Source organism: Phyllostomus hastatus, unplaced genomic scaffold (assembly GCF_019186645.2).
Source record: "Phyllostomus hastatus isolate PE091 unplaced genomic scaffold, TTU_PhHast_1.1 phas_scaffold_93, whole genome shotgun sequence".
NCBI lineage: Eukaryota > Metazoa > Chordata > Mammalia > Chiroptera > Phyllostomidae > Phyllostomus > Phyllostomus hastatus.
Window position 1 is genome coordinate 11,688,780 of NW_025334042.1, and position 21,592 is coordinate 11,710,371.

At 33.0% G+C, this 21,592-nt stretch overlaps 1 protein-coding gene across 3 annotated transcripts in view; it reads right to left on the reverse strand.

Annotated features, from left to right (window-relative positions):
- Positions 1-227: 227 nt before the first annotated feature.
- Positions 228-21,592, reverse strand: part of USP15 (ubiquitin specific peptidase 15) — a 110,571-nt gene continuing 89,206 nt past the window's right edge. For all 3 annotated transcript variants that reach the window (XM_045829432.1, XM_045829431.1, XM_045829433.1), the window contains 14 exons: positions 18,103-18,276; positions 16,793-16,951; positions 16,489-16,713; positions 13,181-13,264; positions 12,993-13,087; positions 12,704-12,895; positions 11,721-11,836; positions 11,274-11,546; positions 10,792-10,862; positions 10,329-10,444; positions 9,532-9,681; positions 7,833-7,936; positions 4,857-4,945; positions 228-690 (listed from right to left, as the gene is read on the reverse strand). In XM_045829432.1, the coding sequence (XP_045685388.1) occupies positions 508-690; positions 4,857-4,945; positions 7,833-7,936; positions 9,532-9,681; positions 10,329-10,444; positions 10,792-10,862; positions 11,274-11,546; positions 11,721-11,836; positions 12,704-12,895; positions 12,993-13,087; positions 13,181-13,264; positions 16,489-16,713; positions 16,793-16,951; positions 18,103-18,276 (2,031 nt within the window). In that variant the 3' untranslated portion in view covers positions 228-507. The remainder of the gene's footprint in view (positions 691-4,856; positions 4,946-7,832; positions 7,937-9,531; positions 9,682-10,328; positions 10,445-10,791; positions 10,863-11,273; positions 11,547-11,720; positions 11,837-12,703; positions 12,896-12,992; positions 13,088-13,180; positions 13,265-16,488; positions 16,714-16,792; positions 16,952-18,102; positions 18,277-21,592) is intronic.

The following is a 21,592-nucleotide window of genomic DNA, read 5'->3' on the forward strand; positions in this document are numbered from 1 at the left end:
TTGGTTTTCCTAGAATACTACTGCAGTATTTATGCCACATTGGTACTGCAGTTAAATATCGTAGTAGTATATGTGGCAGCCTAATGCACATGAACTAGATTATCCAAAAACTAAGTTCAGCCATAGTTTTCTTGCAGTATTATTAGAGCAAAATAAATGACCAACATCCACAAATTTAACATTTGTCATCAATTAACTCACATCCAAAAAAATTAAAGAAAACATAATTCATCAAAACAGCAGCAAACTTAAAAGGGATTTATTTGTGATTTCCTATATATATTTAGCTTGTAAATACAAGACTGTAAATGTATTAAGAGACAATTTCTGTTAAAGTTTTCATTGTGTTTCACTTCAAGTACTGCACAAGTTAAAATCTGATAAAGGATTTACATTCGGTTATCTGAAACGCCCCATCTCAGACTTTTGTTTAATGTGGTGGATAACTTCATTTCAATAGATACCACCAGCAGGAAAGTCTCTCTTTTATGGCTTCTAGGACTTTCATTAGTTAGTGTGCATACAGTTTTCGTTTTCTATATCATTGTCATTATCATTGCTATCTTCATCACTTTCTAACGGGATGCCTGTGGCAGCTGAAGCACCTTTAGTTTCTCGATCAAGAGGGAAAAAGCCAGTTCCACTGAAAGTGTCTTGCCTCTGGTAGAAGAGTACATATGCTGCTTTGGACTGTCAAAACAAACAAAGGATGTTAAAAAGGTCATGATTCTCAAAGGTCACATTAAATATAGTAGGAATTTTTAGCCGGTACCCAATTTTGGGGATAGGGCATGAAATCAAATTAAGAAACCACACAAGGTCAGATAGAAGTTACGAACACTGATTAAATATAAGAGGACTTCTACTTATAAATGAATGAAGAATGGTCACTGGAATTTTAACATTTTTATTCTCTTCTAAGTTAGTTGGACAGATCAATAAATGCAACTATATTACAGATTAACCCAGTTACTCTATCATGGCATAGAATTCTATGCCTTCTTCCCTCCTGTCTCTAAGGAAAAGATAAGCTTTTTAAAATTCTAATTGTAACATTCTCTGTTTGCTCTCGAGTCCAACTTTCCTTCAGTCATCACTCTGTACCTTCAGTGAGTCCTTATCTTCTAGAATTAAGTCTTTCTCACAGCCCGGCTTGTAGTCTATTATTCATCATTCACTCTTCTGCACACTCCTCAATTCAATATGACCTAACTGTTGCACCAACCATTTTAATGAAATAGTTTTCACGAGGGTCAATAATCTCCTATAAACAAATTAAATAAATGCCTTTTTAAAAGTTCTTTTAGTCAATCTCTCTATAGCATTTAATGTTTTACTACTCCTCTCTCCTGCATCCAACATCCAACAATTTTTAGCTTCTGTGATACCACTTTGCCTTAGGTCTTCTATCTCTATGGTTTTGTCTAACTTCTTTGAGAGCTCATTAAATCCTGCACTTTAAAAAAAAATAATGTTCTGTCCTTAGCCCATCACTCTTTCTCACTGTGTATCTTCTTACTAGGAGACTCATTCAACCTACAGCTTCAACTGCTACCTAAAGACCCACAACTCAAACTTAATAGAATTTGGAACTCTAGTCCAACTACTTAAGGAAAATTTCCATTCACATAGCTGTCACACACATACCTCAGACTTCAACAACAAACTTTTCCTATAGTTCATATTTTTGTGAATTGTGGAGAGTTTTAACTTTTTCCTCTTTGCATCTCTATATTTGTATCTTCATTTATATCTAAAGTTAATCAAGTTCTTTAAATCCTATCTAATAAATTTCATAAGTCCAGTCTCCATTTATCTGTACACTTATTACCACTGCTTTAAACTTATCATTATTACTTAAAATGTTTTTATTTTTCAGTTACAGTTAACATACAATATTCTATTAGTTTCAGGTGTACAACATAGTAAATTTAGAAGCCCTTAACTGCTTAAATTACATGACAGTGTCCTTTCTTTGGGGACAGACTATGATGGCCTTTTTTGCCTTTCTCAGTGCCTTCCAATATATCTTCTAGTGTTCTCAGACAGATGTTAAGATGCAAATTTTTTTAAAGATCTCATTTATTTATTTTTAGAAGGAGTAAGGGACAGAGAAAGAGAAGGAGAGAAACACTGATGTGCAAGAAATACATTGATAGGTTGCCTCTGGCATTTCTACAACTGGGGACCTGGCCTGCCACCCAGGGCATGTGCCCTGACTGGGAATCAAACTGGTGACCCTTGGGTTTGCAGGCTGGTGCTCAAACCACTGAGCCTCACCAGCCTAAGATGCAAATTTAATAGTGTTCTTCCATTGCTTAACAATCTGTGCTTCTCTGACTTAAAAAAAAAAAGGGTCTAAATAACCAAGAATGTCATCTTTCTTGGTCTAAGTTCCAAATTTAGCTAATTTCTGCCCCATATCCCTAACAAGAGCCTTTCCTTTCAGTAATACCAAATTATTTGCTGTTCCCCTAAATGACATCGTCTGTCATGCCTCCTTACTTTTGTAGGTAGTTCCTTTTGTGTAGAATATTTTGCTTCTTTTGTCTAACTTACTCCTATTTGCTTCAGACTCAGGTTAAACACTACTTTCTCTATGTAAACTTCCCTGAAGTGGTCCTATCTGCTTTGACACCAAATCAAATATTTAATAGTGCGTATCATATATAATTGTTAATTTGCTTGTCTGTCATTTTTACATTATATCTCTTAAAATCAGATATTTGTCTTTTAACCTTGAAAAAGTCCTAAATGTAGAAAGTGCTCAAATACTTGTTGACTAAATGAAGAAACACTGTTATGATGGAAGTAACATATGATTCATATAGTGTATATAAACAAGATATAGTACTTATTCGAAAGCAAGTTAGGGCAGTGCTGTCAAAGAGAGAGTCTTTGAAGGAGGATAATTGGCTATTTTGCAATGTTTTGGTTGGGAGACTAAACAGGAAAACATAATTGAAAAGTGAGATATATAACTTTAAATTAGAAGTCTTAGACAAACTGGAAATGTAGTTAATTTGGGCATATGCACATTTTAAAAAATATTAAGAGTTCAAGCCTGTTCTTTGTTATAGCTATAAGGAGATAAGCAACAGTACAAAGTTTATATGTCTATACATAGATTTAAAAAATTTGTAGGGAAATAATGCAAAATTATGTAATTATTTAATCTGTTCATCCAATGACAGGTTAAAACCATGCCAATAAATGGCCTCAGAAGTTTATTAATTTATAAAGTCAAACAATTTAAGTTGAAGGATTTTAAAATATTATAAACTAAAACAAATGCTAGTCTCTGTGCTCAGGGGTTATATAATTTAAACTTAGGGAAAAAAGTAAAGCAGGTGGTACTTCCCACAATAACAGACAATAGGAAATACCACATGAGCAAATATTATACTTCTCACTCTTTGTAATACTGTGATCAATAAGTAAAATTTATAGAAAGGCAAAATTCATAGAAAAATAAACTATCAAGCAAGTCTTAACTTTGTTCTTAGAATATACTAGTCATCTTTTCATTAATCAATACTTTTTTAAAAAAAGTAGTTATTTTTTGAGACAGGGATAGGGAGGGAGAAAGAAAGGGAGAAAAACATTAATGTGAGAGAGAAAACATTGATCAGTTGCCTCTCATATGTGCCCTGACCAGGAACCAAACCTGCAACCTAGGAGTGAGCTCTGATGGGGAATTAAACTGGAAACCGAATCAACTGGGCTACATCAGCCAGGGCAATCAATATCTTATAATAAAAATCTGTTCTGATGGGAAGCAAAACAAACACTGATATTTTGGCTGTGCCTGTGGCTGATAAACTGATGCAAGTGTGAATTAATGTAACTTCCTAATTTCACTACTATTTAGAAAATATCAAAATAACAAATACACAGGGTTATTTTTTAAACATATCTGTAATCTTTTTTTTTAAGATTTTATTTATTTATTTTTGGGGGGGGAAGAGAGGGAGCAAGGGAGGGAGAAAGAGAGGGAGAGAAACATCAATGTGTGGTTGCCTCTCACGTGATCCCCACTGGGGACCTGGCCTGCAACCCAGGCATGTGCCCTGATTGGGAATTGAACCAGTGACTCTTTGGTTCACAGGCCCGTACTCAATCCACTGAGCTACATCAGCCAGGGGGAACAAATCTATAATCTTTTATATAATCATGTCATTTTGAGTTTAAGTATTTAACTGTCATAAAGGATAAGACTTTATTTTAAAAATCACATACATAGTAAGGTCCTTAAAGAATTTTTTTAAAAAATCCTCACCTGAGCATATGTTTATTGATTTATTTGGGGGGTGGTGGGAAGATAGAGGGAGGGGAGGAGGCAGAGAGAGAGAGAGAGATATCGGTTGCCCCTTGTACATATCCTGAATGAAGATCAAACCTGTAACCTAGGTATCCTAGGTATGTGCCCTGACTGGGAATCAAAACCACAACCTATTTTGGTGTATGAGATGATATTCCAATCAACTGAGTCACCCAGTCAGGGCAAAAACATTTTTTCTATTTTTGCATTCTGATTTTAAGTAGTCAATGTCTAGATATATCTGAGCCTACTCTTGGAGGAAATTTTTTATTATAAAATAATTTGTTATTTTTTGTAGAAAACCCCAGTTTTCATGTTGAAAATTACTAGGAAAATTTCCATACTGCGGTTTATACTTTTGTTAGTGGGCAAATTCAGAAAACAAATTTCCACTTAGGGGACAATTTTACATTTTTAAAAATCAGAGCAAGTGTCTCTTAGCTATTACAGTTGCTAGAATATGGACTGCAGTGTCTCTTATGGGCTCCTTTTAAAACTGGGTTCCTTGATTTTAGGAAATAAAAGACACACTTACCACAATTTGGTCTTCAGATGCAGTTGAGACACTACTGTCATCAAAGTAGTACCATTTTCCATCATCTTTATTTTTTGCAAAAGCAGTATCTAATGAAAAAATATAATCACTTCTATAACTGAAATGATTTATGGCTTCTTGGGGGGAACCCTAAAACTTTAAAATCATCTCTCTGAGGAATACCTATTAAAATCATATGAGAATCATCTATATAAGGCCTATTTATTACCCATTCAGCTGATTCCATTCATTAAAGGTTTTTAGAATAATTCCCTATAATCTACAAGCCTAAAATACTTTTCATGTAAGATAACTTATAACTTTTTTCATCCCAGTGACAAACAGAACAAATTTATTATTTTTTAATTCACAGGATAACAATATTAATGATAATAAATGGTAGTTAACACTTATCATGTACCAGACACAGTGCCATGCAATTTACATGCATTATTTATAATGAAGGTATTATTGTTATTACAATTTTAGAGATAAGGAAGTGAGGTGTCAAGAAGTTTAATTTCTCCAACACCGTAGCTGCTAGGTAGCAGAGTTAAGATTCAAACACAGGTATGTCTCTGACCCCAAAGTTAGAAACTTCAACCAAAGTTTAAAGTTTCTATGACAAATGTTTTTGCAAAAATTCTATCTCACTAATTTGTAGTGGTTTTTACACCAAAATCATTTCAGTCTTAAACAAAAGTACAGAGCAAGAGAAAGGTACAAAACGATGAATTAATCTCTACAATTTTTAAAGATCTGCTTCATCTTTAAGTTGAAAAAACAGCCCTTTTCCCATTCCATGCTTTGTATAAACTACCTAGGAACTGAGAAAACAAAGTGTCAAAATGTCTCCCAAACAATGATCTGCTGTCATAACTTTTAAAAATGACACTTTATAGGTGTCTTCTAAATTTTGTCACACACACACACACACACACACACTTATTGTTCTTCTGGGTGAATGCTATTGTGGGCCGTAAGTTTGTCAATATGAACTCATATTTGTAAGTCGCTGCTGCACTTACAAATTAAAAGAAACATATTGTTAGACTGAATAAAAAGACAAAATCTAATAGCAATATGGTTTATAGAGAACAAATCCTACAAAAAGGTTCATAGAGTTGGCAAAATAAATGATATCAAGAGAAAGCTAGACTAACATTTATAATTTTGAGAAGAACAAAAGGGAAAAACGAATGTCAACTCCTGGAAAAAGGAATAACAGAGAAAGAAGAGGTACCCATTATAAACATAAATGCCACTAATACTGCCAAAAGACTAATAAAACTGTTAAACAAAAACAGATAAATCAACACTTTCAATAGAAGTCCTGACAAATTCCCCTCAGAAATGGAATGAACGTGAAAAATGATCAGAGACAGTAATAATTTGAATTGATAAGGTTAAACTACTAGAGCAATATAGAACTCTGTTTGAATAGAAAATATATGTTTTTCAAGCACACAAACATTAAGAAACAGACCATTTATTAAGCCACATGGCAGCCTTAATAAATTTGTATGGATTAATATAATACAGACAATGCTCGCTACCAAATGAACAACAAAAGGAGAGCTGTATTAAAACCATTTAGAAAAGTGTACAATTGAAAACTAACTACATTCCAAATTTTATGGAATACAGATAAAGTAGTATTTAGAAGGAAATTTAGAACTTTTACTATAGCCTTCACTAGAGGAAAAAAAAAGCACTCAACCCCAAAAATTGGGAAAAAAACAACAGAACAAACCCAAAGTAACAATAAGAAAAAAATGCCAAAGGGAAGAGAAGAAATCAATAAAATAGAATACATACATGTAATAACAAATAGGAAAAATTAATATAATGGAAAGCTAATTCTTTGAAGAGTAATAAGACGGACCTGAGAAGATCAATTAAAAAAAAAGATACAAGGTAAAGAAAAAAAAATAGCATAAGACTATCATAAACAATTATTCTCAAATAAATTAGAAAACATAGGTATATTTTTAGAAAAAAGAAAATGGCATAAAGTGCACATTTTGGAAAAAGAACACTGGATAAGCTTCAAAAGCATGACATAAATAGAAAAGTTTAAGGCTCTAGGGCCCAAGTAGGTGAATTTTTACAGGTTAATTCTCCTAGACTTTCATGAATAGTTAATTCCTATACAATGCTCTGCTGCTTTGGGGAACATAAAGAATCCTAGCCCATTTTATTAGAGTAGACATTGCACTTACAAATTAATTGCAACAACCCTAAATAAAATTATTAACCAAATCCAACTGGGTATATACAAAATACTAAAAGATAAGTAGGATTTCCCAGGAATGCAAAGATGTTTCAATAGAAAAATCAACTGAAGAGTGTAGACTGGTATAACCAGCCTAGACAGCCATGTAGCAGTACTTAGGTACTGATGATCCAGCAATCTCACTTCTGGGAGTGTAGCTCAAAGAAATTCTCACAAAGGGGACCATAAACAATGATGTTTATCAATCTTCTGGTGGTAGAAAGTTAAAGGCAATTTAGATGTACACCTTAATTTAGTAGAGAGATAAAATATGATATATCTGAGTCATGAGTTTAGAAGCAACAGAATATATGGACACATGCTAAGTGTTAAGAGAAAAAGGTAAGATTTATAGCACAGTACCAATCATGTAATTTAACAATGATGCATGATTTATAAGAGAGATACACACATGTTAAACACATTAGCGAGAGAAGGGGAAAGAGAATGGAGAAGGACAGGAGCCCAGAATAGACATGTAATCTTCCTGTTCTTTTAAATAAGCAGTATGAAGAACTCAATCCTCTAATCCTGATGTCAAAAAACATTCAAAAGCAGATTCATTCATTAATCAACATTTACTGAACTACTACATGAAAGACATATCTCATGTTTCCCTTTAAGAAGTAATAGACACGTTAAGGAAAAAGTTTGGAGTTATGGAAACATAATTTTAATAAAAAGAGAAACTGTCAACTTACAGTGTCCTCCTCCCATCCCTCCATAGTGGTTGGAAATGGCAATCAAATTATAGCGACAAGGACCTGCATTTGGATTAATTAGGAATTCCGACATATCCAAGTCACTGTTTTAAAAACAGATCAAGTTAGTTTTATGTTTTCTCTAAACGTAATGCATTCTGTTCCCTACTATCAGTAGTGTTTGACATATATGTAGATACGCAACATTTTTTGAAATGCAACCAGCTATTTATAATCTGTCATTCATGAAACTGGAACATGCCCATCTTCTAGCTTACGATTACTTCTGGTTATTCTTTTTGTACTTGCCCAATTAAAAAGCAGTAATGACTCTAAACTTCTAATACATCTCTAATAGGTTCTACCTTATCATTACTTCCAGTTCTTCTTGTAATTATATTGTCAAAATGTTATATTCTTGAGAACTTAGATGGCGCACAATTTTGCTAAAGAGAAAATTATCATTTTTTGGTTTCGTAACTGCAAAACAACTTCGACTTTAAATTTATAATCACCAATTAGAACAAGCAATCCACAGAATGTTTTTAATATTATAGTAATTATTCCCTTACAATTGCCTCTGTAATATATACCTGCCTTCAGCATTTGTCTATCAATGTGCTTTTAGCAACATGGGAGAGTATCGAGTTCTTGTTGCAAAATTTTGTTTGATAAAGTCCTTCCTAGACTACATAAATGAGAACATAATATTCCCTTTTGGTCCTTCTGAATTCTCAAATATGTTTAGTGAAAGCTTAAAAAAAGGACTATAAATATGTTATCTCCAGAATGCTTTATACCTTACTATGGCTATGATGTCATGCTCCCAACAATGCCATAAGAAAACTGAAGGGTGGTGACATAATAACACTGTGTTATTTTTCTAAGCAATTCTATTTTTCTGGTTTTATATATTACTTTAGTTATTTTTTAAAAAGAATACTTAGGCTCTGGCTGGTGTGGCTCAGTGAACTGAGCAACAGCCTGCAAACTGAAAAGTCACTGGTTCCATTCCCAGTGAGGGCATGTGCCTGGGTTGTGTGCCACGTCTCCAGGTGAGGGAGTGTGAGACCCAACTGATCGATGTACCTCTCACACACTGGTGTCCCTCTCCCTCTTTTTCTCCCTCCCTTCTCCTCTATAAGTAAATAAAAAAATCTTAAAAAAAAGCATATTTAGGAATGATGATTAATTCTCAGAAAAAAAAAATCACTAAGGTCCCATGAATATCTTTAGATTTATAAACAAGACCGATGAACCCACAATAACGTAATAAAGAATGAGTTTTTATTTTATTTTATTTATTTTTAGAGTGAAGGGAGTGGGGGGGGGAGAGAGAGAGAGAGAGAGAGAGAGAGAGAGAGAGAGAGAAACGTCAGTGTGTGGTTGCTGGGGGTCATGGCCTGCAACCCAGGCATGTACCCTGACTGGGAATCGAACCTGCGACACTTTGGTTTGCAACCCGCGCTCAGTCCACTGAGCTATGCCAGCCAGGGCTAAGAATGAGTTTTTTTTAAGTATGCTTTCGTTTTGTTCTTTGAAAAAAATCTCTAAGTAGAAATAAAAATTGTTACTGATCCTTACAGATTGTTAGAACTACTGAAATATCCACTCAAGAACTGAAACTGGGCCCAATGCTACCTAATGTCTACAAAAAGTTAGAGTTGTCTAATGTTTAGGAAGTATAACCAAAACTTACTTGATAGGAAAATCAACTAAGGTATCCAACTTGTCTCTCATGTATCGACTGTAAGAAAATCGCTTGAGATGTACCACAAGTACTGGAGGCAGGGACCACAAATCCAATTTTTTTGTGGCTTGCTGATGTTCTTTACAATTTGGGCAATACCTAAAGGTAAAAAGAAACATTTAAAGCTTGGTAGAGGCAATTAAAACACTATATATAAAAAAGTTTGAAAAGTTCTATATTGTTTCAGTGAGCAGTTGCTGTATGTCTAATATACACTAGATTAAAAGGAATTTCTATTATCTTCAATATGTTTTCCAAATAGATTTAACTGTTATAAACTAGTATGCAAATAAGTATTCAAATAAATGATTAGGGCTAGATTATTTACATTTCAGTATGCTAAAAAGACATGGGTGTATCACAAAGCTGTGCTGAGTTAGATACATTAGAAAAATCTCAAAGTTTCTGGGCTCTAATAGAATAATACCACAAAACATATTACAATTTCCCTAAAACAGTTTCTCTTAAAATGGCAGCACAGCTAAAAATTCTCCAGAAAAAGTAACTCAAATGACTTACTCATAGTAAAATGGATATTATGCAAAATATAGTAATGGGTTTAAAACTTAACGTTATAATACTTTTGTAAACATTCTCATCCCTCTTAATAGAGTATTATCATATACAAAATGCTTAGTAGTTAAAATATGAAAGAGAATTTAGTAATCACCTAACTCCCTGTAGCACATACCTCAGTATACATTCTTAAAAAATATTAGAAGCAATTATTTAACTTTGTTTCTTACCAAGGATCTTCAGCACCTAGCTTTTCTTTTGTTGTAAAAAGCTCAATGCAATCTTTTAATTTCACAAAGGGTTTTTTAGGCGGTTTATATTCCACACTTTCATGTTTTTCAAAATCCTAAAGAGAAGTATTTCTTGAGTTAAGAAAACAAATGAAACAAAACTCATTTTAGTGATACCATCTTACTATGAATAGTAATGAAAAACTCCTAAACTTTCTCAAAAGAAACATAAAGCTTATTTCAGCTGATTTACACTACCCTTCTAAATAACTCCTGTATGCACACCTAAAAACAATTAGAAAGTACAAAAAGAAAGCATGTTCAAACTAACACGTCTTTTCTAGTATATAACTAACCAAGTTTATACTGGCAAAATAAACACATCTGGTAGAAGGCAAAGACTGTAACAGAACAGTAGTGGATCAACACGGAAAAGATAAAGAAGTAGTCTGTGAAGACTTACCTCAGCAGCGTTTTCATCAAAGTATCTTTTTTTCAAATCAGGATCCCAATCCAAAGCAAGAAAAGATCTTTCTAAGGTGGAAAACATATTTTTTCTTTAAAATTTAATATGCCTTAATGTTAAAATCAGTGTATTTTAATGTTAAGATATATATGAGAATAAACAAATAGCAGTCATATTTACTTTTATTAGGTGATCAGGGCAATTTCCAAGCCATTAAAATAGTTTAGGAGTTAAAAAATAAAATAAAACCTAATAAACACATGTTTTAGTATACTTAGAAATTAAGGCTTTTTAAAAGAGATTTTAGATAGATATGTAAATATTAAAATTCATGTGTTGAACTTGGTGGTTTTCACCTGAAAAAAGTAACATACTTTGCTCAAATGTAGTGTTCCATCAAATCATTTTTTAAAATATATTTTATTGATTATGCTATTACAGTTGTCACATCAAGCCATTTTTCACAAACACTTACTTACCATCTAGCCTAAGCTGCCTATCATCAAATCTTATATGCCTGGTATCGTCTTTGATGTAGTTGATATCAGTATTGCCTAAATTGTTAAACTGGAATGTAAACAATCGTTTTTTGTGTCCCGTGAGTTGACCTTTGCAAGTTTCTTCAGTACATAATCCATTTTCAGAATCATTATCTCCTCCAACTGAATCTTCAGACTGACTGTTTTCATTCTCAGAGGGAAGTTCTTGATCTTGGCTAGATTCATCATCTGGTTCATCTGTTTCCATTTCACCTAATTTTAGATATTAGAAATCTTTAAATAATCTCAGTGCTACATTTAAAACTTATTAATACTAACGTTATTTTTCTCAGGCTTGCAGATATTTTTTAGTTCCTCAAACCCCAACTTCTCTCTGAGGCAATAATCCAAGTGAAGAGTTTTTACAGTTTAATAGGAAAGTCTTACTTGGTGAGCCTTCCTCATGTATGCCATTTGGGCCATTCCCATTAATATTTTGGTCCTTACAGCAGTGTAGGGATCCTTCAGTGTCTTCGGTTTCAGTAGATATTTTGACATATCGGCTTAAATAAAATTAGAAATCAAACAAGTTCAGTTTTGTAAAGGTAAGAACTTAAAAAACTTTTCTTTCAATAAAACAAAACTTTTTAATGCACCAACAGTAGTCATTTAGTAGACTCAAGGATAAGTCAGACTCAAGATAAAGTTCCATAAGTACAACTGACTAATCATTTGTTTTGATTGTCTTTATAAAAAATTAATTTGTTCTTCTTGCATTTTAACCTGTTTTTATGTGTTAAAATATGTGGCAAATATTTCCTCAGTTTAAAAAAGTATTATATAAAAATCCTTATTTAGATGAAATATATATTATTGCTAAGATCATTTATTGTTGTATGATGCAATCTTTATGGGTTATATAGGACTACAATGATTAAAATAGGTATTTAAGAATACTAACTATGTCAGCTATAAAGGATCAAGTGACATTCCTGATTAACTTAAAATTCAAATCAAGGTTTTCGGAAGACGGAAAGCAGCTGCCTTACAATACTATCAACCATGAAAGTTTATCCTTTTAGATAAATCTATTTTCATGAGTTCTTGAACGAGCAGTAGTTATAAAGAAATAAGACATCTGATACTAGGATTTCAGAGTGCATACATAACAAACTTTTACTTTCTTCCAGCTGTTAACTTTTGGTGTATAACAGCTAAAAAAATTCATGCTTTGGGAGTCTGAAATTACCTTAGTAATGTTTTACATGATCAAGAACCTGGATCAGACTATACTTGGTTTTTTTTAATTGCTATGTCTCCAAACTAAGTTAAGACAATACAGAATTATCTAATTATATTTTGACAGTACCTTCCACGTTTACTTTCTTTACCTATTTTATATTGTTAATGTAAAATCATCTGACACTTACCACATTCTCAAAAGCAGAAGATTATAAAGTTTATCTTCGGTATTGTTTCGTGGTACAGCCATAAGAAAAGGCTGACCAAAAAGTGAAGAACCAGTATGGTGGGTATAACTTGAGTGTCTAAATTTTTCTCTTAGGCAAACAGGAATAATCACATGCTCTGTATCTTCTGTCCTATTGATGTTAATTTCAAACCTACAAGGACAAAACTGACTATAAATTCTGAAAACTCTTATGTTATTCTTTTGAATTTTCCTCAAGTAATATTTTACACAATGAATTTTATACTTACACATAAATTTCATCCCGCTCTATAATACTACTAAGGTTTTCATCCATTGCGAATATTCTGTGAAATCTATGATTGAATATATCAGTAACTATCATCTAAAAAAAAACAACATATTTCTATTGAGCTGGTTTTACAACACTGCAAAACTAAACTTGAACTTATGTACTTCGAACCCAGAAACATCTTACCTTATCTGCAGGTACTCCTGATAAAGCAGACAATGCTGTACAAAGATCAAGTATGTTTCCAATTTTGGGCACAACCACTTTGTACTAAAACACAAAACAATTATAATGAATTGATTACTTTGCCAAAAAAATATTCAGTAGATGAGAATGGCCTCATGTTCTCTTCCTCACATTCACGCCTAGGCATTTGGCTCACAGTGTCTCCAATCTTGTCCACATGGGTTATTTGTGCCTTATGTTCTGTTTTCCAGTCCAACAAACTTGGCATCATCTTTGAACACTCTTCAACATTTTCATCTCCTATGTTCAACTGATTCACGCTGACACTAACCTTAATGTTAAGAGTTCAAGCCTTTGTCATTTGTCATCTGATCACTGCAAAAACATCTTGCCTGGTCTTAGCCCATCCATTCTAAGCCTTTCCAACCCAATCTTTGCACTAGCCAGTCTTCTTTCTCAAATACAAATCTGGCCACTTAGTCTCTCTACTTCATGATCTTTAATGGCTCCCTTAGTCTTTAGGGTAAAGTCCAAACTTCCCACCATGACATCAAGGTTCTTTGTGATGGAGCTTCTGCTTACCCTATTATTTACCAGTTTCTAAAAGTGGGTCATGTCCTCTCTCTTTTGCCATTAGCCCTTTGTACATGCCTCCTTCTCGGTCTATAATGCTTGTATTTCTACTTTTCATGTGCTCAAAACCTAATCATCCTTCAGGATTCAACATAGGAATCATCACCAGTTTGGGCAGGTTACTCTTTCTGTGTACTCATACAGTACCTAGTCATAGCCCTTTTACCACTCTATGAAAAACTTTTTGAGAACAAGGACTAGGAACATCTTTGTATTTAGAATACATGTTTAATACAATAAACTCTGATGACCAAAAAAGCCTTCAGTGATGGAAAAAAAACAAGTAGGTTAACTCAGCTAATTTCCCTTTCCTCTGCAACAGGTTAAAGCATAGAACCATGAGGCTGTCATTTTGTATTTGTGTTGTGACTACTTCAAAGTGGAAAAAAAAATCCCAATTCATCTGTGCTGTCCATGGCTTTAACCTCCACAAATTTATATTTTTGGTTATCAAGTGAGAAAAGAGGTAACTTAATGAAATCCACTTTGCTGAAAATATAATCCGTAAGTATAAATAAATCAAGTTACACTCACCTTACAGGCTAATGTGTAACTTGAATGCAATCTGTATAATATAGATTACTTTATATTGTTGGCATGGGAGAGTACTGCCTTTAACAAAGGTACTGTAGAGAAAGAATATCTACATTTTTTTTGGTGTTATAATAAAATTTTTACTCATTGTTTTATATTTTTCTTATTCTATTATACTCATTGGCATATATTTGTAAATTACAAATGAGAGAGGCAAGGGTGTAGTTTAGTACTGCTACAGTTTTCTTGCATTGATAAAGATGTTGACAATCTTATAAACATGTGAATAAATGAGTATCTAAGGGATATGACTTTAGAAATGTGAACATATCCCCTGGCCAAAAAGAAAAACCAGATCTCTACTGGCCCTGCTCATGGACAAGGGTAAGTACCAAGTTTCTCTTGCTCTCTACAATACTCTCAGCACTACTGGATGAAATACTGACAGGAGGGCACCAAATTCAATGAGTTCATGAAGGAAAAGCTGCAGCAAAAGAAATGGGTGAAATTTGCTTAACTGAGTAAATAAATAACTAGTCTCTACTAAACTTTAATTACTTATAATGAAAGGACCTTATTTTTATAACCATTTCATACACTGCACCCTTGTTGATAGTAAATCCAAACAGTTCTACTAAATGTATGGTAAGACCAAACCTGTCAAAGTTTAACTTTCCAATAGATTTCATGAATATTGCTATGGGCTGAATTGTGTCCCCTCAATATTTCTATGTTGCCCTTGCCAGATGGCTCAGTTGGTTGAAGCACTGAATGATATTTCTCTCTCACATAGATGTTTCTCTACCTCTGTTTCTCTCTCTCCCTCTTCCTTTCTCTCTAAAATCAATAAACATATACTCAGGGGAGGATGAAAAAATTACAAAATAACAGAGCTTAAGTATGTACTTTCTTTCTCCTTGTTGTGTGAGGACACACTGAGGAAGTGGCTGTCTGTAGATCGGGAAGAGAGTGCACTAGAAATCAACCACGCTGGCACTGTTATCTTAGTCTTCTAGTCTTCAGAACTGTGAGAAAATGAATTTCTGCTGTTTAAACTACTTAGTCTATGGTAATTTGTTATGGCATCCTGAGTACAGTAATACAATATTATGTTCTAACAAACTGTACTATCTGGCTGGAAGCCTAAACTGAGGATCTTTAGTGAACAATCTTCTGTATTAGGAACCATGTCTGCTTTGTTTACCAGAGCTTTATACTAAGCAGGTGTCCAATACATAGATGAATGAATTTTTTGAACACTACCGCTGCAATGGTACCTCCAATCATGAGGGTTGGAAATACAAAGATTTACAAAGTCCCTCCAGAGATATTTACATTATCTTCAAAGAACTCATGGTCTAGAGGAGAAAAGATCCAAGTATAAACCACAGGTCATAATGATATTTAATAAGTGCTATAATAAGAATTTAGGAGAACAGAGAGTAGAAGAAGAAACTACTTTTATAGGGTGGGTCAAGTGTCAGAAACAAATTAGTTGATAACTAAAAGAAGACAATATAGTACTTTGCTCCACAAAATGTAAAATAATCCAATTATAACACTAGGAAATGAAATCAGGCAGACAATTGATATGAAGACCTAGCACAGGGCTCTTGAATAAACAATATTTGATACTTCAAACTATTAAAAGATTAGTCAATCATTGAAGGGAGTATTTTTAGTCTATATTTTGATTTCTCTTCCAAGTTCTTAAGATACATAAAAAGTACATGTATTTAAATTTACCATTATCTTATATAATGAATCAAAACAGGAATTAGTTTTACTTCCAATAACCACTAGGAAAAATTATACATGACATGAAAGAAATTTAAAGTTGGGAAATAACACTATATTAAAAATCTTTGTAAGCTAATGTTCACCCCAACATTGTCAAATCAAACAACTTCCCATTTTTCTTTGATAAGAAAAAACCTTTGAGAATTTTGTTTGTATAGGACAAATAATGATACTTTGCACATCCTCACCCTTTCAAGTTTCTAAAAAGTTGTACTAATTTCCAAAGTGTCTAGCTTATAAAATCTTACACAAACATTATTATTCGACTGTGCTGCGGCATAAGGAATAAATACTAATTTTTTATAAAAAATAGTAAATGCAAAAAAATAATCATTACGTACCTGCATAGGTTTGGTAAGTGGGTCCATTCTAACTAAGTAAACTTCCAAGGTACGTTCTTTTTTCATGGGTAATGGAAGTGTCAAGTAACAAAAAGGATCAAATGTGACTGAAATCTTAGCACATTCAGGACAAACTAGAGTTGATTTAAAAAGGCCATGAAATATATCTACTATGATAGAATCATTTCTTTTTAAATGGTTTTCCCAGGCTTCTTCAGCAACTACCTATGAAGAACACACACACATATTACACAGAGATATCACATTATTAAAACAATGGTGACAATAATATCATTACATTTACCTTATCTGGCCTTCCATCAGCATCTTTTAGTTGTATATATGGTTTTTTCCTAATTCTATTCAAATCTTCATGTAGTCCATCTAATAGGAAAGCTAATAGTTCCTGACAGTCCTGCTGCTGGTACCCAGAGAACTGAGGTGCAAAACGTCCTACCTGTGTCTGTAAGAAAAGCAAAACTATAAAATCAGTTCCAGGGACAAGACTGATTAAAAACAAAACAAAACAAAACAAAAGAAAACATGTAGTCAATTCTCATTATTTGTGACTTCCACATTTGTGAATTACCTCCTTGCTAAAATGTATTTAAACCCTAAATCAACTAATGGCATTTTTACAGGCATTTGCAGATATGATAACTACATAAATACATATAATTGCATAACTAAAGATATTTTTAAATAACTAATATGTAAAGTAGAAATGCTGACCTGAGGAAAGAATAAGGAAAGCATATGGTAAAGTTTTTTTTTAATTAATAATTGGGAACCACTATAAGATTAAAATTCAATAATATTTCTGGGTCACTAGAAAAAAGTTACAAAGATCTCATTCAGTTTCTGTGTATAAAAAGTGGATGAATCTCATAGAGCTAACAAGAATATTCATGTTGGCATATAATGTCCCTAGTCTTTGCAGCACTATGTATATTTTTGATGAGACTAAAAAAACTGTGGAAGAAGAAAAGTCACATATCAAAAGCAAATTCACACCATTTTAAAAGATAATTATCTAGCAAAATGAAACTCATGAAACCAATCATGGGTAAGGGTTGAGAAATGGTTTGAACTAGTTTGTCCAAACTTTAGAAAGTTATACAGAAGTTTCTTTATTGCTGTTTTTTATTTTTAAAGAACTAATATAGTTAATAAAATGTTACCTAGATGTTCTATAAGAATGTTGTTTAGGATGTTTGTATAAGAATGGCTGAAAACTACTTATTTTCTTCAAAATTTTAATGATGTTAAACTACTTGAGATTTTATTGATTCTAAGAAGTAACCACTTTGAAAATTAGAATAAACTTGAAAGTTTAAGAATTATACATGACACTTCATAATTTTTCATTATTTCAGCCCTTTCCTCCCCACCCTCCAGAGACTTTAAAAGACATTTTAAAACTAATCCTCTGTCCCATACTCCAGCTAGAAATTTAATACCACAAATAATACTATTTATCTATTTATGTGTGCTACAAGGGCTGCAGAGCAAGCACTGTAATAGCTATGATTTTTTACCCTTTCCCCCCAAAGCCAATTTTGTCCTCTTGGGGGTGATACAGCCATCTCTGAAAACGTAATTTACTCTACTAACCTTAAAGGCTCTAGGTGTGACGTAGCTAAATTTTCCAGACCACATTTGCTTGATCAATTCAGCATAAGATTTAGCTATTTCACCTCTCATTCCTAAGGGATTGTCAAAATTCAGTTCTTCTTGATACTTATCATTGAGGAAATATTCAGTAAGTGGAGGTGTATTGCTCAAACACTGCAAAGAATAAAATGTATTTTCAAGTCAAAGTAACCACATATATTAAACATGTTAAAAATTAAGAAAGAAACAAACTGATTTGCCACAACATACAGAGAAAAATTTAAATGATAGCCTCTTGCACTAATAAGTAACTGGTCATATAAATGCTCAAATGATGCACTCAACTATTCATTTCCCAAATTTGAAATCAATTATTCATAGTAAATGATAATGCTGATATTTGTTGCTGTAAATTCTGCATTAATTTTAACCACAGCAAACTACCTGTTAACTGGGAAGGAAGCTCAGAGTTTTCTTTCCTTCTTTTACTTGATTGGTAGAAATTATGGATTGTGTACTCATCCCAGGCACCTGCAAATTAGCCTCAGTAGGTAAAAACTGAGATAGAGTGCAAGCACAAAATTAACTTAAAAGAGTATTTACTGCTTTCACTGTCAATTCCTTATCATAAAAGAGCAGCCTTTAAGTTTTCCATTTGGTCTACCACTTTTAGACGGAATAGTACAGATTAGATGAACCTAAGAAAATAAACTTTTGTTATATGAACTCTGGCTAAGTGTGTTCTTACTTCTTCAAGCTCTTCTTCAATATCATAATCCAATTTTCCTTTATGGCAAGATTAAAACTATAAGTTACTTCTCCAACTCTTTTCCATTCTGAATTAAATAATCTAGGATTTAAAATAAACAGCAGAAGTACAGTTTTTCCACAATATTTTATTTTTGTTTTTTAATTTAATCTTTATGGTGGTTTTTTTCCATTACTATGTAGTCCCGTTACACCACCCTCCCACCAGCAATCACCACACTGTTGCCCATGTCTATGAGTCCTTTTTCCTTTTTGCTTAGTTCCTCTACCTACTAACCGTCCCCCGCACGACCCCACTAGCTGCCATCTGTTCTATGAGTCTGTATCTGTTTTGCTTGTTAGTTTTGTTTGTTCATCAGATTCCACATATGAGTGAAATCATGTGGTATTTGTCTTTCTCTGACTGGCTTATTCCACTTAGCATAATGTTCTCCAGGTCTATCCACACTGTTGCAAAGGGTAAAATTTTCTTTTTTACAGCTAAGTAGAATTTCACTGTATTTCAAGATAGGGTAATTTAAAGTTGATAATACCACATAATATAAACCCACTATAACTTTATCATTTAGAGGTCTAGAGTCATTAAGTGGAATATATAATGAATGACATAGACATACATTCATATAGGTAATTTATAGTTTGCTGCAGGAAGACATTTGTCTTAGAGCCAGGTGGCAAAGTATTTTAAGTAAAGCTGGTTGTAGGTAAAGTAGTAGAAACCCACTCTTATGAGAGCTTGAATTTATATTAGTGGAAATCAGAGGTTTTCAAAGCTTGCTCACAACTCATTTGGATTAAGTTAAATAATCTTGATAGCTATGAAAGGTGCAGCCTGCTGAGTTCATGCTGATAACTGGGATGCTATAAGCTCTTACTATATACCACATACTGTTTGGCTAAATGTCCAAAATTAAGCATATTCAACTTTTTGAAATAAATTATTGCATTCTATTTTGTGGTTTCAATTATAAATCAGTTTATGTTTACTCAATTAACCATAATATCTATTTTGGAATTTTTTAATATAATAAAAACAACACTGTCCAAATTAGTAGTCTAGCCCCCGTGTCAAGGAAAAAGGGAAGGTTGTTTATAATATAAAATTTGTTGTATAATTCTTAAGCCATAAAAATAATATAGACAGTTAAAAATATTTGGGGTGGGCTATATAAGCTTTAAAATCATTAACATACCATTTTCAGCAGAAAAGAATTTTATGTGAGCAAGTAGAGGTAGGTTACAATACAGGAGACAATTAGGGAAAGGATACTTTTCTACCTTTCTTCTTAACTCCTTTTAAATCTCAACCTTTCATAATGTTACATACCTGAGTTTCATTTTCACTTTTCCTTTTGACTGTTCTCTTATAAACCCAGCACTACAGATAGGGCCAGACAAACAAGAATATACCAGGGATACCCAGGGCATAAATGCCATCACTTAGTAGTATTATCTGATTTAGTATAAAGAGGATCAAAACTAAATAGTCAATGAAGCAAAGAGGAGTTCAGACAGCATTTCCAACAATCACCAATTCGTTTTCAAATGCTTATATTTGATCACAGCTTAGGGTTATACTAAGAATATTCCATTACTGTCTGTAACATAGTTATACAAAAAACTCAATTTATGGCTTTATAAAACACCTTGAAGAACCTAGTTGTGCAAACGTAATTCTTGAATGTCGTTTTCACTTAATTATTCACATGTATCCTTATCTTGCAAAGAGTTTCCAAGTATAATTGAAAATTTCTTAGTTTTCTAGTAGCATCCAGAGTGATCTTTCTAAAATTTACATCTACTCATGTTCTTTGCTATAAACCCTTTAATTGCAATTTCAGATTAAAACCAAGCTCTTTAGAAGAGTCTATCTTTTCCCACCCCTGTAGCCTCATCCCTTGTCAATACTTTTGTTTTTAAAAACTCCATCCCATCCTTAGTTGATTACTTGTGGCTCCATGCATTCTCTAAGTTTGCAACATCACTCTATGTAAAATGTCTCTTCTGTGTCTTGCTTCTACTAAGCCATCAAGATTCAGGTATCCTGCCTTCCTTGACCCCCTTACAGTGTTTCCTCCTGTATGTTTCCACATTGCTTAGTGCTCACTTTCATTACATCATTTGTTTTATAATATACTGTAACTTTAGTTTTTAGTTTGTCTGTCTTGCCAAATTGACTGAGACCTTCATGAGAACAGAAATCATGACATACTTTCTATCTCCAGCACTGAGCACCCATATCCCTTGGCACTTAGTACATGCACAATAAACGTATGCTTGACAAAAATGTTTTTGCCCATATTTACTATATTTACTATGTATTTATCCTCTTGGTTTCTTTACTCTCTTCTTTCAATGTTTGGCACAGAGTACTGTAGTACTAAGCAAGGCAATAACATAGTTGCTTATAATAAATAATACCAAGTTTCTTCAAGCCCATCTATTTGAATAATATACCAAAAGAAGAACAGCATCTATTAACCCCCTTTTGTTTGACTTTCATTCAAGTCACTGTCATCTCTGCAGTGTGTCTACTTGGATTTTTAAAATGTCCCTGACACAGAGACTACAGTTTATTTTCATAGTGACACATGCCAGTTTGTAACTGAATATAATTACAAACTAAATGGCAACAAAACATAAATAGTTTTAATGATAAGTAAATTCCCATCAAGATACCATAACCAATATATTTTGAGATAAATCTTACATTTAAACTGTT